General features: G+C 42.8%; 1 protein-coding gene across 1 annotated transcript in view; it reads right to left on the reverse strand.

The window, feature by feature from the left end:
* Positions 1 to 2,689, reverse strand: part of kcnh4a (potassium voltage-gated channel, subfamily H (eag-related), member 4a) — a gene marked incomplete at both ends in the record, with an annotated part of 26,885 nt that extends 24,196 nt beyond the window's left edge. Inside the window, one exon of the mRNA XM_080856780.1 lies at positions 2,614 to 2,689. Coding sequence (XP_080712906.1) covers positions 2,614 to 2,689 — 76 coding nt within the window. The remainder of the gene's footprint in view (positions 1 to 2,613) is intronic.
* Positions 2,690 to 12,500: the final 9,811 nt, after the last annotated feature.

Below are 12,500 nucleotides of genomic sequence, written 5' to 3' on the forward strand. Positions count from 1 at the left end.
AGAATATTCTTGTATTTATAAAAAATATTTAAATTTCACACCATAAATAGCCTCCAAACACTGAGCCTCTCCTTCCAACTTCCCCCGCTCGTCTTGCAAATGCAAGCAAAGTAATTTCCGTTGCTAGGCAACCTAAACTAAGGATACCATTCCAAAAGTCTCTCGTTCAGGCCTGACTCGGCCCTGACCCGCTCCAGCTCCGAACACAGGCGGTTTGGGCCACGGCACCGGCCCAGCTCCGGCCCAGCCTCAGAGATGGACCTGCCTCCATAGATGATGGACCTGCCTCCATAGATGGACCTGCCTCCATAGATGATGGACCTGCCTCCATAGATGATGGACCTGCCTCCATAGATGATGGACCTGCCTCCATAGATGATGGACCTGCCTCCATAGATGATGGACCAGCCTCCATAGAGGGACCTGCCTCCATAGATGATGGACCTGCCTCCATAGAGGGACCTGCCTCCATAGATGATGGACCTGCCTCCATAGATGATGGACCTGCCTCCATAGATGATGGACCTGCCTCCATAGACTGACCTGCCTCCATAGATGATGGACCTGCCTCCATAGATGATGGACCTGCCTCCATAGAGGGACCTGCCTCCATAGATGATGGACCTGCCTCCATAGATGATGGACCTGCCCTCATAGATGATGGACCTGCCTCCATAGATGATGGACCTGCCCTCATAGATGATGGACCTGCCTCCATAGATGATGGACCTGCCTCCATAGATGGACCTGCCTCCATAGATGATGGACCTGCCTGAGAGACGGACCTGCCTCCATAGATGATGGACCTGCCTCCATAGATGATGGACCTGCCTCCATAGATGATGGACCTGCCCTCATAGATGATGGACCTGCCTCCATAGATGATGGACCTGCCTCCATAGATGATGGACCTGCCTCCATAGATGGACCTGCCTCCATAGATGATGGACCTGCCTCCATAGATGATGGACCTGCCTCAGTTGCCTGAGAGATGGACCTGCCTCCATAAATGATGGCCAGATTGTTCAAAGCCCCACGTGCCACGGACATCACCCGCAGACATGCAGTGCAGTGCTGAAACATCATGTTTATGTTCTGTCACACACAAATGAGCGGAGACATCTTAGCCTTTGCATATGAATGACTGGACACACACATCTTTGCGTTTACATATGAATGACTGAATCTCCTTCAACACACAGCGCTAATAGGAGCAAAGGGCAGTGCTTAAACTCGTGGAGCATGAAAAGAGTAACGTGAACCTCACACACACACACACGTGAACCTCACACATGTGATTACCACCCACAGGTCTGTGTTAAATGAGATGACACAAAGCACTTTTCAAATGAGACACAGCGCTGGTCTCTCTCACTCGGTTGCTGAGCAAATGAACACGGCCAGTCATGTACAGCTTCAGGCTGGTGTGTAGTGAACAGGTTAATTGGATGCTAGTGAGCTTCAATCATGTACAGATAACATGATACATTCATGGAGTAGAACCTATATATAGAGAGGTGCAAAAATGCAATAATAAAATATAATTGTTTTGGGGGGGGAATCACAAAATCTTAATTAAAAGCATAATTAAGCAATATAGCACGAGTGGGAGTGGGGTAGGTAAGGGATAATCCCACGGGTGGTGTTCGGCCGTAGCCACAGAGGCCGCAGGAAAAATCACAAAATCAAAACTAAAAACATCTAATAAACATTTGCTCCCATCTCCACAGCCCTTCTAAGATGCTGCACATGATAGCAATATAATGATAATTGCCCTTTCTATTCAAGCGAGACAGATGATGCCATAAGAAGCTTTAGTCCATAGCAGACTTAAGGGTGATTTGAAGATGGGTAATGGCAGGTAATATTTACCAGGACCTTTCCTATGTTTAGCTCACACACACACACACACACCCACACACACAAACACACACACACACACACACACACACACACACACACACACGCACACACACACACACACCCACACACACACCCACACACACACACACACACGCACACACACACACAAACACGCTCACTATCCAGTCAATAAAACGCCCAGCTGCGCTTTCCAGGGGCAAAATGGAAATCCAGTAATTGACAGCAATCACTCTGCAATCAAATCAGCTCTTGTCATTAATGTTTTTTTTTTTTTTTACCTGACAGCAATTCGCTATAATGTTAATTTCTTGGAATTGAAATGTTGTGTTAAGAAAAGAGTTTTTCTTTTACGAATGACTAATAGGTAAATCCACTAGGCCCACTTGAAATTTGTAATTAAAAAATGTATTACATTTTCTTTGAATTTAAATTTAGTGTGAAGAGCTGAGTTTTTCTTTTACAAATGACTAATAGGTAAATCCATTAGGCCTACTTGAAATTTGTATTTAAAAAATGTATTACATTCATTAATATATTCACATGTTACACAACATATCCACATGTCCATTATGTTCTTATGTTTGAATTCTATCCTGGTTCACAGGGACTGTTAAAAAATGTCTAAAAATATATTTTTAGTTATTTTAGTGGCAAAATGGTTTCCTTATACTAATAATAATTAACAATAACAATAATAACATAGTTTACTCAATCTGGCCATGTACTCACGGGTGCCGTCGAAGTGCTTAGCGATGGCGTCCAGGAAGGTGTTCTGTGGGGCAAGAAGCCCCTTCATGACGGGCATCGTCTGCGAGTTATACTCCTCCAACAGCACAGTTCAGCACTTCATTGCTGAGAGAGAGGGAACGGGTTTACAATGAACTCCATGGAAAGACAGCATGGTGTTAAAGAGTCTACACTACAGTAGTGTGGTTCAGCTGAGCAGTTAATGCCAGCGTGTTATAGCTCGATATCCAGTGGTGTAGTCCAGGGTATACGCAGGTATACGGAGTATGCCCACTTATTTTTCAGTCAGAATTGCTTATACCCACTTCTCAAAACAGGTAGTTTGTCCTGTGCTGTATGGAGGGCTTAAAAAAAATATAAAAAAATAAGAGTATACCCACTTCTCCAGGAACTACTACACCACTGACGATATCTATTATATCAGACTACACAAGGAGCCCTCACACCTAGCAGCACAGGGCAGTGAACTCCACCATGGTTATCAGGGGCAATGGCACAACTTAAAATGGCATTTTGGGAGGTAAACCACAGCACAGGAACCAGGCAGGGCTCAGGGTGAGGAGACTGGCACATTGAGAAGACCACTCAAGAGATTAAACGCACATGCCTTTCAATAACGCAAAGAACTAAAACGGTACTTTACATCTCAGAGCACTTGCTTTTGGAGTTTTGTTAGAATCACGGCCCTTCAATATATAATAAAATATACAGTATGTGTTTTTAAAGCAACAAAGAGACATATAACATACATACAGGACAAATCCACCTAATGCACTGAAACTTTTATCATAAGTGTGAGCCATATTTCACTTTGCTGAACTCATCTAAGAATTAAGAAAAACAATATCTTTACCTGGCAATGAGTTTGGTCCTTGTCATCCCTGTCCACAGGAGCTGTCTAGCTTCCACGCCCCGGTGATGACTCCCGTAACCCTGTGGGCTTCACTTCGGATGGAGATGTGTCTACTGTCAAACAGACTTCACCAATGAGCAGCTGTTGCTGTGGACAGTGTTAGACCGCTGCTCTTCAGTCACGCAACATCTCCACTTCAGATGAGTTGAGTTTCGCACCTCTCCCTTTCTCTCCTCTCAATTCCTCCGCTGGTGCTAGTAAGCGATGGTCTGGGGTCCTCCCACAGCAAGTTCAACTTTTAGAAAAGACTCATTCGCTCCCAAGAAGCTGTTGAATATTAATTTAAAACATGTACAAACTCTTTTCTCTTTATCCTTCTTAAGTCCTTTCTTTCAGCAGCTTTCATTCTTGCATTTGTAGTCATCCTTTCTGAAGACCAGGTGCATGTCCCACAGTATCTTCTCCCTCATAAGCTTCTTAATGGTGAAAGAGCAGATCAATGCCCCTTCGCTTCTATGGATCTTTTGTTGTTTAACACAGCCTACTTCCCCTACCCCCAGCTAGCTGTGAGGTCCCTCTTGACCAATCCCTGAGGTCCATTACGTGCTGTCAGCTCAGTGCTGCCCACCTTTCCTAGCTGTCTGTCTCCTCCCTGGTGATTATGATCTGCTCCCAGTGGCTCCTGTTCACCTCCTCTCTCTGTGTGTGTGTGTGTGTGTGTGTGTCAGGAGGGTTTGGATCCTTCTAGAAGCGCTTCCAATTTATCCTCTTGCCTTCAGCGGAGCTCTGTGATACTTTCCTCTGCTGATCCTCCACCTGATTCTCTTTTAATTCACATCTGTCCCCTCTGATTCCCTTCTCTCTCTTCCCCACTCTCTCTCTCTCTCTCTCTCTCTTCCTCTCTTACTCTCTCTCTCTCTCTCTCTCTCTCTCTCAGTAGGTTGTGTCATAGGAACACTGAGTATTATCTAGCTCTAACATTCTGTCTCCTCCCCCTCTATTGTTTTCCCTCCAAGTGTTCCTCTCATCATCCTCATCATCAATGTGCCCACATGCATAATCAAGCACTCACACATTAGCATGTATTGGTACAATTATGTTTTCAGTAAAACCAATTAAATGGATAATGTTACAATTAAAATAAGCTTTAGTTAGTTCCTGCACAGTCGCTGAAATACCTATAGCACTTAATCATAATATAGCCTACAAAAATATTTTTTAATCTGAAAAAGAACAATGACTGAAAGAAAGTGTTATTCTTTTGATACAATATTCCACCAAATGAAGACTTCTTGAAAGATGGATGGGTTGATTGTATGTCCACATTTATGAACAAGGGAAAACTCTGTTTATGGGTGGTTACCTGGAACTAACGTTTTGTGGTAATGTAAATACATTAATACAAGTAATAGCTAATTAATGCGAGATGTAAGAAACCTGGTCAGACAGAAATTCACTTTGGTCGCTAGTATTCATTATTGAAAGTGCGTTGCTGATCTCGTTTGAGGTTCTTGCACACCCTCTTGATTGGGCATGTATTGATCCAGTGGATGAAATTACGTGTAAATTGTGTGTGAAATAACAGGCAACAATTTTCAGTTAGTCAACCATTTAGTTTATTCACCCTGCTTGGGTGCGTTCATGTACTTTCTTTCTTTTCCAGTGGTCATGTTAAATAAACATAAAAGGCGTTATAATTGTACAAATATCTACACGAATCTGCCACCTAGTGGTCAGAATTTGACCATACAAATATTTGGGACAAGAGTCATCTCAACTGAAATTTAGACGGTAATGATCACAGTATATTTCATTTGGATCAAAATGCATTTGGCCGTTTAATGCTCGCTTATACAATTATTTGGAACATTTATGATAACTGTCACTCAATACAATCTCATTATCCTTGGTTTGTTGAGGCCAAATCCTCCAATTCTCAATTGAGTCCGAAGTTGCTCCGAATCTGCCTTGGACGAGTCATGAAGCATTCCATCGATCTGAGAGCTTCCGGTCCGCTTCCCCATGGTTAGTAAACCGGCCGCCTGGTTCCGCGAACCCTGCAGGAGTTGTTGCAGTCGATTCTGAATGCGACGCTCACCTGTCTTCCGTTTTCCGAGCGTCAAAATTCCCACAGCTGCGTTGCCTGGGAAGCGCCCGCCTTGCACGGTGGTGCCGTTACCCTTCCCACGTCGGCACAGCAGTTCGTAGAGACCGCAGAGCTTAGGTTCCCGCGTGCAGCAACTGGTGACGCCTTCAGCATCGCAGGCCAGGTGTATGAGCAGCGCGAGGCAGAGAAGCATTTGAACTTTCTGCAGGATGGAGGGAAATAACACATCGCTAGTTGGCAGCTAGAGGCTACTTCTCGAATCACAATCGAAAAAATTGTAGAAAAATGTAGGCTGGAAGTTATTTACTATAGTAGGCTAGATCAGATCACCTTAAAAAGAAATCATATTTTCCCCCCCTTCAGACAAACACAGAAACGATACCCACCTGAACCAAAGTGTTTTAGAAATTCTTAAGACCTTCCTATAGGCTCCTCTGTGGTTGAATGTTTTTAAGTGAGGGGCCGTTAGAACACTTCGACAATATAACCCTTTCACTAAAAGCTTTAAAAAGGGTGAAAATAAGACTTATAGAGTGAAGAGAAAATAAGATCTACTAAGGTTTTGAATCAAGATACCCTGAGCTGCTCTACAGAACACATCTATAGTTTTCAAGAAGAGAGAGTTGTAGATCGTTTATTCCCAGTAGGCTGAATCAAAACAATTCTAATGTAATACCCTAAACTGAAACATTACCTTTCCCAGATGTATTCATGCACATACAGTAAGCATGCACATTTTCCTTAATTAATATGCAATGTACAGGTACTATTTACACAACTGTGACAAACTTTAACTTGTAGTATGTTTTGGAAAGGACAAAGTGGCAATTTGCTAAATTAGTATATTTCATTTTTTAATCTGAAAAAGCCTAAAGAAATCACTGACAGCCCTATCAGTGCTAAGACTGAGCCCTTACCGATCTATAACTATCATACACTAACATAACTAACTTGCATGTGAGTAACACTGTGTCATGCCATTTTTCCAGCTTTTTCCAGGAGATACTGCTGACCTGGAGTATTTTTTTATTTTTATTTTTGTTTTCCCTACCCCCTTCTCTCCCCTCCTACTGGCCTGAGCTACCTATGACAAAAGAATACCACCAACATTGTTGTGTGGCAATAAAGTTTTATCTTATCTTATACTTAGCATCAGGCACTTCAACCTACCTTATCCGAGGTAGCATCCATCAGCGTGTCACAGTGTGTTGCAGAGGTCCTCATCCTGAGTGGCATCCTCTAGTACCTTGTTGGTCTTTTGTCCAACTCCGGTCTGATTTTATACCAACCCAACCCCGTCAGGATGGGTAGGGCCAGGCTTTTTAGAGTTTCTCTGGGTATTGAGCGACGACCAAACAATCACCTACACGCAGTCCAGCTCTCTCCATGGGGTTGACCTTTTCATGGGCCCTGTGTTGTTCTCTGTGAAGAATGGCTGCGAGCTCATTTTCAGTCATTAGAGTAATTAGCAGCTTGTCTGTGAGAGGGGCCGCCTCATTCATGGCCGTCACCCCGGATACTCTGTGCTGGACTCCAGAGGAGCTCAGGAGCGGGCATTGTTGCGGGGCGTCTGATACCTTGTTAGCAGATGCCGTTGTGCTGAGTGGCGTGAGGGTCAGATGTAATTAAAGGGGTCCATGTGTTAACAACGCAAAGCCCTCAAGCTACTCACAAAGGAAGCAGAAGGAGGCATGAAAAAACAGGTTCTTAGGTTCTTAGAGGGCTCTAAACAACAGAGAGATAGAGCAGAATGGCTGGCTGATATTCCTTTAGCAACCAGTGTTACATTAATTAAACTAATAATAAATCATGACAAGATACTTGTGTCATCGGACACACACACACAGACACACACACAGACACAGACACAGACACAGACACAGACACATACACACAGACACAGACACACACACACACACACACACACACACACACACACACACACACACACATACACACACACACACACACACACACACACACACACACACAGACACAGATATACACACAAACATAACCATTTTTGTGTGTAGGAATTCATCTTATCAGTTACATTTTACCAAAATTACATCCACTTTAACATTCCCTTTCATTCACTGAAGCATTCTCATTTGCATCATGTTGCATTTCCTTGTGACACGTTGGTGTCGTGCTGTTCTGACTCTGTACATGGGAAACAAAGTGTCCTGGACAGAAACATGCATTATTCCAGCTAATCATAATTGATTACGAGCTAAATTATAATTTAGTCAGAATCACCCAGTCATCCCTCAGTCAGCTGTCATAAACCACTGAGAATATCCACCGGGATCTCCACCCAACCAGGAGGTGGCGCCAGAGGCCCAGGGGATCTCCACGCAACCAGCAGGGGAACGCCAGAGGCCCAGACCCCTGAGAGCTTCCCCTGGAAACCCTGTCCCAGGTGGTCATTGGGATCGCCCGGGGCTCGTTATTTGATATATTTAGTTTTATAAACCCTCTGTGTCCGACGGGACTATGTGTGGTCATAGCAGTGTGTTCCAGGGAGAACTGCTCTTTGGCCCCTGGATTATGAAAACTTACAGCTGATGTTTTTGTGTCTTCATTTGGATGAACTGTTACCTTGTCGGAAGCTGTTTTGCCTGCTTACTCCTTGTGCTCTTTCCTTAGTTGATGAACAGTGAGATTAGATCCTCTGTTTCTGTTTAGCATGTCCCCACCCTTGTGTGAATGATCCTTAGTTTGTGAACTTAGCTTTACCTACTCTACGGCCTTTTCTATGGTTTGTGCTCCATCTGCATTGTAGCACCGCACCTTTAATCACACCTACCAGTGTGTGACGTACGCCCCTCTCCTTGCACCCTCTCTCATGGTGACTAAGTGACTATGTTCCGGCAGAGATAGTGACACACACACACTCTGAATTTGATCTCTGCATTTTACCCATACAGGGTAGTGATACACACAGCACACAGTGAAGTGAAGCACACTTACCCAGAGCAGTAAGCTGCTTTTGAGCGCCCGGGAAGCAGTGATCGGGGCTAGGTGCCTTGCTCAAGGGCACCTCAGCCGTGGATGTGGGCATGGGTCATGGACATAGTTATCTGGTGTTGGATGTCTTCAGCAATTCATCCAGCACACAGTCTGTTCTCCCTTCTACCATCAGGGAAGCGGTACCGCACCCTGCGGGCCCGCACAAGCAGACTGAGAAACAGCTTCTTTCCACAAGCCATCAGACTCATCAACACACTGAAGAAAACCACATAAACATTCCATAGTCACTTCACCATGCCACTGGCACTTTACTTTACTTTACTGTTGCACCTTATGACCACTGATTGTACTTCTGCTGCTATGTGTGTGTGTGTGTGTGTGTGTGTGTGTGTGTGTATGTGTGTGTGTGAGTGAGAGTGTGTGTGAGAGAGAGATTATTGTCAATGTCTTATTTAAATGTTTGTGTGTGTGTGTGTGTGTGAGAGAGAGATTTTGTCAATGTCTTATTTAAATGTTTTAAACTGCACATTGGAGACTGGTCAAACGCAATTTCAAACTTCTGTGCTAACCCTGTTACATAGATTTTTGACAATAAAGTACACTTGACTTGACACTTGACTTGACTTGACTTGACAATGGACACACCCGCTCAACTCTCTACATGTAACTGTTTAGATTTTGTTTTGTTCATCTTTGTTCAAGTTTTGTTTTTTGGTGATTTATTTTCGTTTTGATAAGTTTGTTTTACCTTTTGTCTTTCTCATGATTGGGTTTAGTTTCGTAGGAAGTGAGGTCATGGGGGTCAGGGGTCACACACACCTTTATTATGGTAGCATACATTGCACCTGACTAGACCTGAGACGCCGGCTCGCGGTCATCGAGTTCGACTATCACTCCCCTCCACTCCTTTCCAGGAAACACGCTAGGCCAAAGTTCTTAATTTACTGATGGATTTATTTCTCTCTTTAATTCATTGTAATCCAACGTCGAACTGGTTAAAAGCAGTAAAAACACAATCAACAGACAATCAAACCAAACATTCAAACCCAAAGAAATCAAAGAAATAAAGCATCATAAAGAGACAAACATACCTCGTTGGCTGCATAACGATTGAGAGGGGAAATGAGGCAAGGTAAACGTAATCACACTCATCAGCTTGGGCTTAGCGGTATACTACCATGACCGCGAGCCGGCGTCTCAGGTCTAGTCAGGTGCAATGTATGCTACCATAATAAAGGTGTGTGTGACCCCTGACCCCCATGACCTCACTTCCTACGAAACTAAACCCAATCATGAGAAAGACAAAAGGTAAAACAAACTTATCAAAACGAAAATAAATCACCAAAAAACAAAACTTGAACAAAGATGAACAAAACAAAATCTAAACAGTTACACTACAGGATGTGGGGTTTCCTTATTCCTTATGCAGAGTAGTATTGATTGTTACACGGTTACAAAGTGCAATACTGAAGGGTGGTCTGAGGTATTCTCTAATACTTAGTATTGGAGGTAGGAATGCACTGATCCAGCTTTATACCATCCTGATACCAATTCCTCTCAAGGTATCAGCACTTTCCTCCACAGTTTTTAAAGTTATAACATGTATCTCATTGTGTGGAAGCGGCCATATTTTTCCACCTATAGTTTTTTTTTTCTGGTGCATATTCCATTGTGGAAGAAGTGTAAAAGTGCACATTACTGTTTTATACAGTGACTAAGTACCAGTATACAGTGTGTTGTGTTGTGAGATCAATTTAATAATGCCAGTATTGGTACAGTGTATCTCATTGTTGCGTGACTACTTTAACAGGTATGAAGGTTAGAAGTCCTCCAGGACCTTGGTGGCCAACCAAATACAGATAAGTATGCTGACAGATGTTATATATGTGAATACTTTAAATAATTTAAACATTGTTTACACTTTGTCCTGGGATGTGTAGGGTAGGTTGTACTTACATGAGCACACAAAAGATACGGTCACTGAGGGTATACAGCCAACATGTCACATTAGATTAGATTCAACTGTATTTATTTATGTATTATTTATGAACTCACATGACGGGTCGAGGCCAAGGAAAGGTGATGCAGTGGATGTATCAGCTGAGTGGGATGCATCACATGTAGTAACTGATGCATGTCTGTCTGCCAAGGGGCACCATTCCTCTGCACACAAGAGCTGCATTGTCCTACAGAGATGTCTATGAGGTTTTCACAAGATGAGATTCTCCAGGATCAGAACTGTTGTAGGAATCGTCATGGCTGGCTATGGCTCAAGATGAGGGAATGGTAATGAAACTGGCACTGCAGGTGCACACTAAACATTGTAAGATTACAATCTATTTATTTTTAATAGAAGGAAATATATTGAATATTATGTCCGCTTGTTTTGTCAGTGTCCGATGTGAGACGTCACACTGACAGCTGTTGTGGGCTATAGGGTCTGAGTCATATATATATATACAGTATATACACAGCCAGTGTGTTGCGCCACATAGTGGTGAAAGCAAGGATAACCATTTGAAATAGGATACAACACCACTGTTTTAGGACTAACTTAATCTCCTATGTTGAGTTAATATATTAAGTACCAGTCAAAAGTTTGGACACACCTTCTCATTTTTTGTCAAGTTTTTTCTTTACTTTTTTTGTTTAGAACATCATTCTGTATGTGTTCTTTCGTAGTTTAAATGTTTTCAGCATTGATCTACAATGTAGAAAATAATAAAAGTAAAGAAAACAATTATCCAAAAAAAAGTCTGTCCAAACTTTTGACTGGTACTGTATGTGTTCAAAGAAATTAGACAGATTTGAATTAGCACATATTCTACTAAGACAATCTGCTACACTCGCAGAACCACACACACACTCATACACTAAATTCTTTAATTTTTCCCTTTCAAGATTGTGGGTGTGTGTGTGTGTGTTTACTACTTTGGAAATAAACAGGGATAATGTGTTCCTGTGACTCAGACAGTCTGTTATTGAGTTAAAGGCATATGACTCTCCTGGTCACTCTCTCATTCTCTCTCTCTCTCACACACACACACACACACACACACACACACACACACACACAAACACACAGAAATAAATTAAATTAAAAAAACGAGAAGGACAGAACACTTGTTCCAGTTGAATACTCCCAAATGTATTTTAATTACAAAAAAAGACTACGTCTCCGCCTGGTCTCCACCGAGACAAACTGACAGTTCGAACATGATCACACACGTCACAGAACATTTGAGAACATCCAACCTGTCGATACCCTGCTCAAAACTGACTGCGAGGGGACAGTCACTCTACGGCCGGCATAATGGTGTCACAGAAACGTGGCCAGGGTCACATCATGATGGGAGTCTAATGGTGCAATAACACCACCGTAAGTAGGTTGCCTAGAGGCAGCAGCAGCTTCAGCCAGCCTGCTAGAGTCTCCCACACAGTGACTGCGACCGCAACCGTTTTTGTGACGCCATGTTAGCCTTTCTGGAACTCTCCAGAGGCGCCACTCCTGTCCTCTGTAATTTACCAAGCTGCAAGGAATTACCAACCGACAAACAGGTCTCCTGACAGCATTTGCGTAGCATGAATTTATATAAAATAATTAGAATATTAATATACCTAAGGACAATAACAGTAATTTATTAAAATAATCATATTAATCATTATAAGCAGAGCATTTGTAAAGGAGAGTGTTCTGATTGAGTAGTGTCCATTTATTAGTTCCAAAGTCTTATTTTCTATTACTTATTGGCCATTGAGGATTGATAGGTAGGTTCCTGTGGTTTCTACTATGGCTGGCTTTGTTTGCGATAGACAGCAGAACTGCATCCTTCCTCTCATGAACATATACACCCTAGAACTCAATCAGAACACACACACACACACACACACACACACACACACACACACACACACACACACACACACACACACACA

The sequence above is a fragment of the Sprattus sprattus genome (genome assembly GCF_963457725.1).
Source record: "Sprattus sprattus genome assembly, chromosome: 18".
In the NCBI taxonomy this organism is placed as follows: domain Eukaryota; kingdom Metazoa; phylum Chordata; class Actinopteri; order Clupeiformes; family Clupeidae; genus Sprattus; species Sprattus sprattus.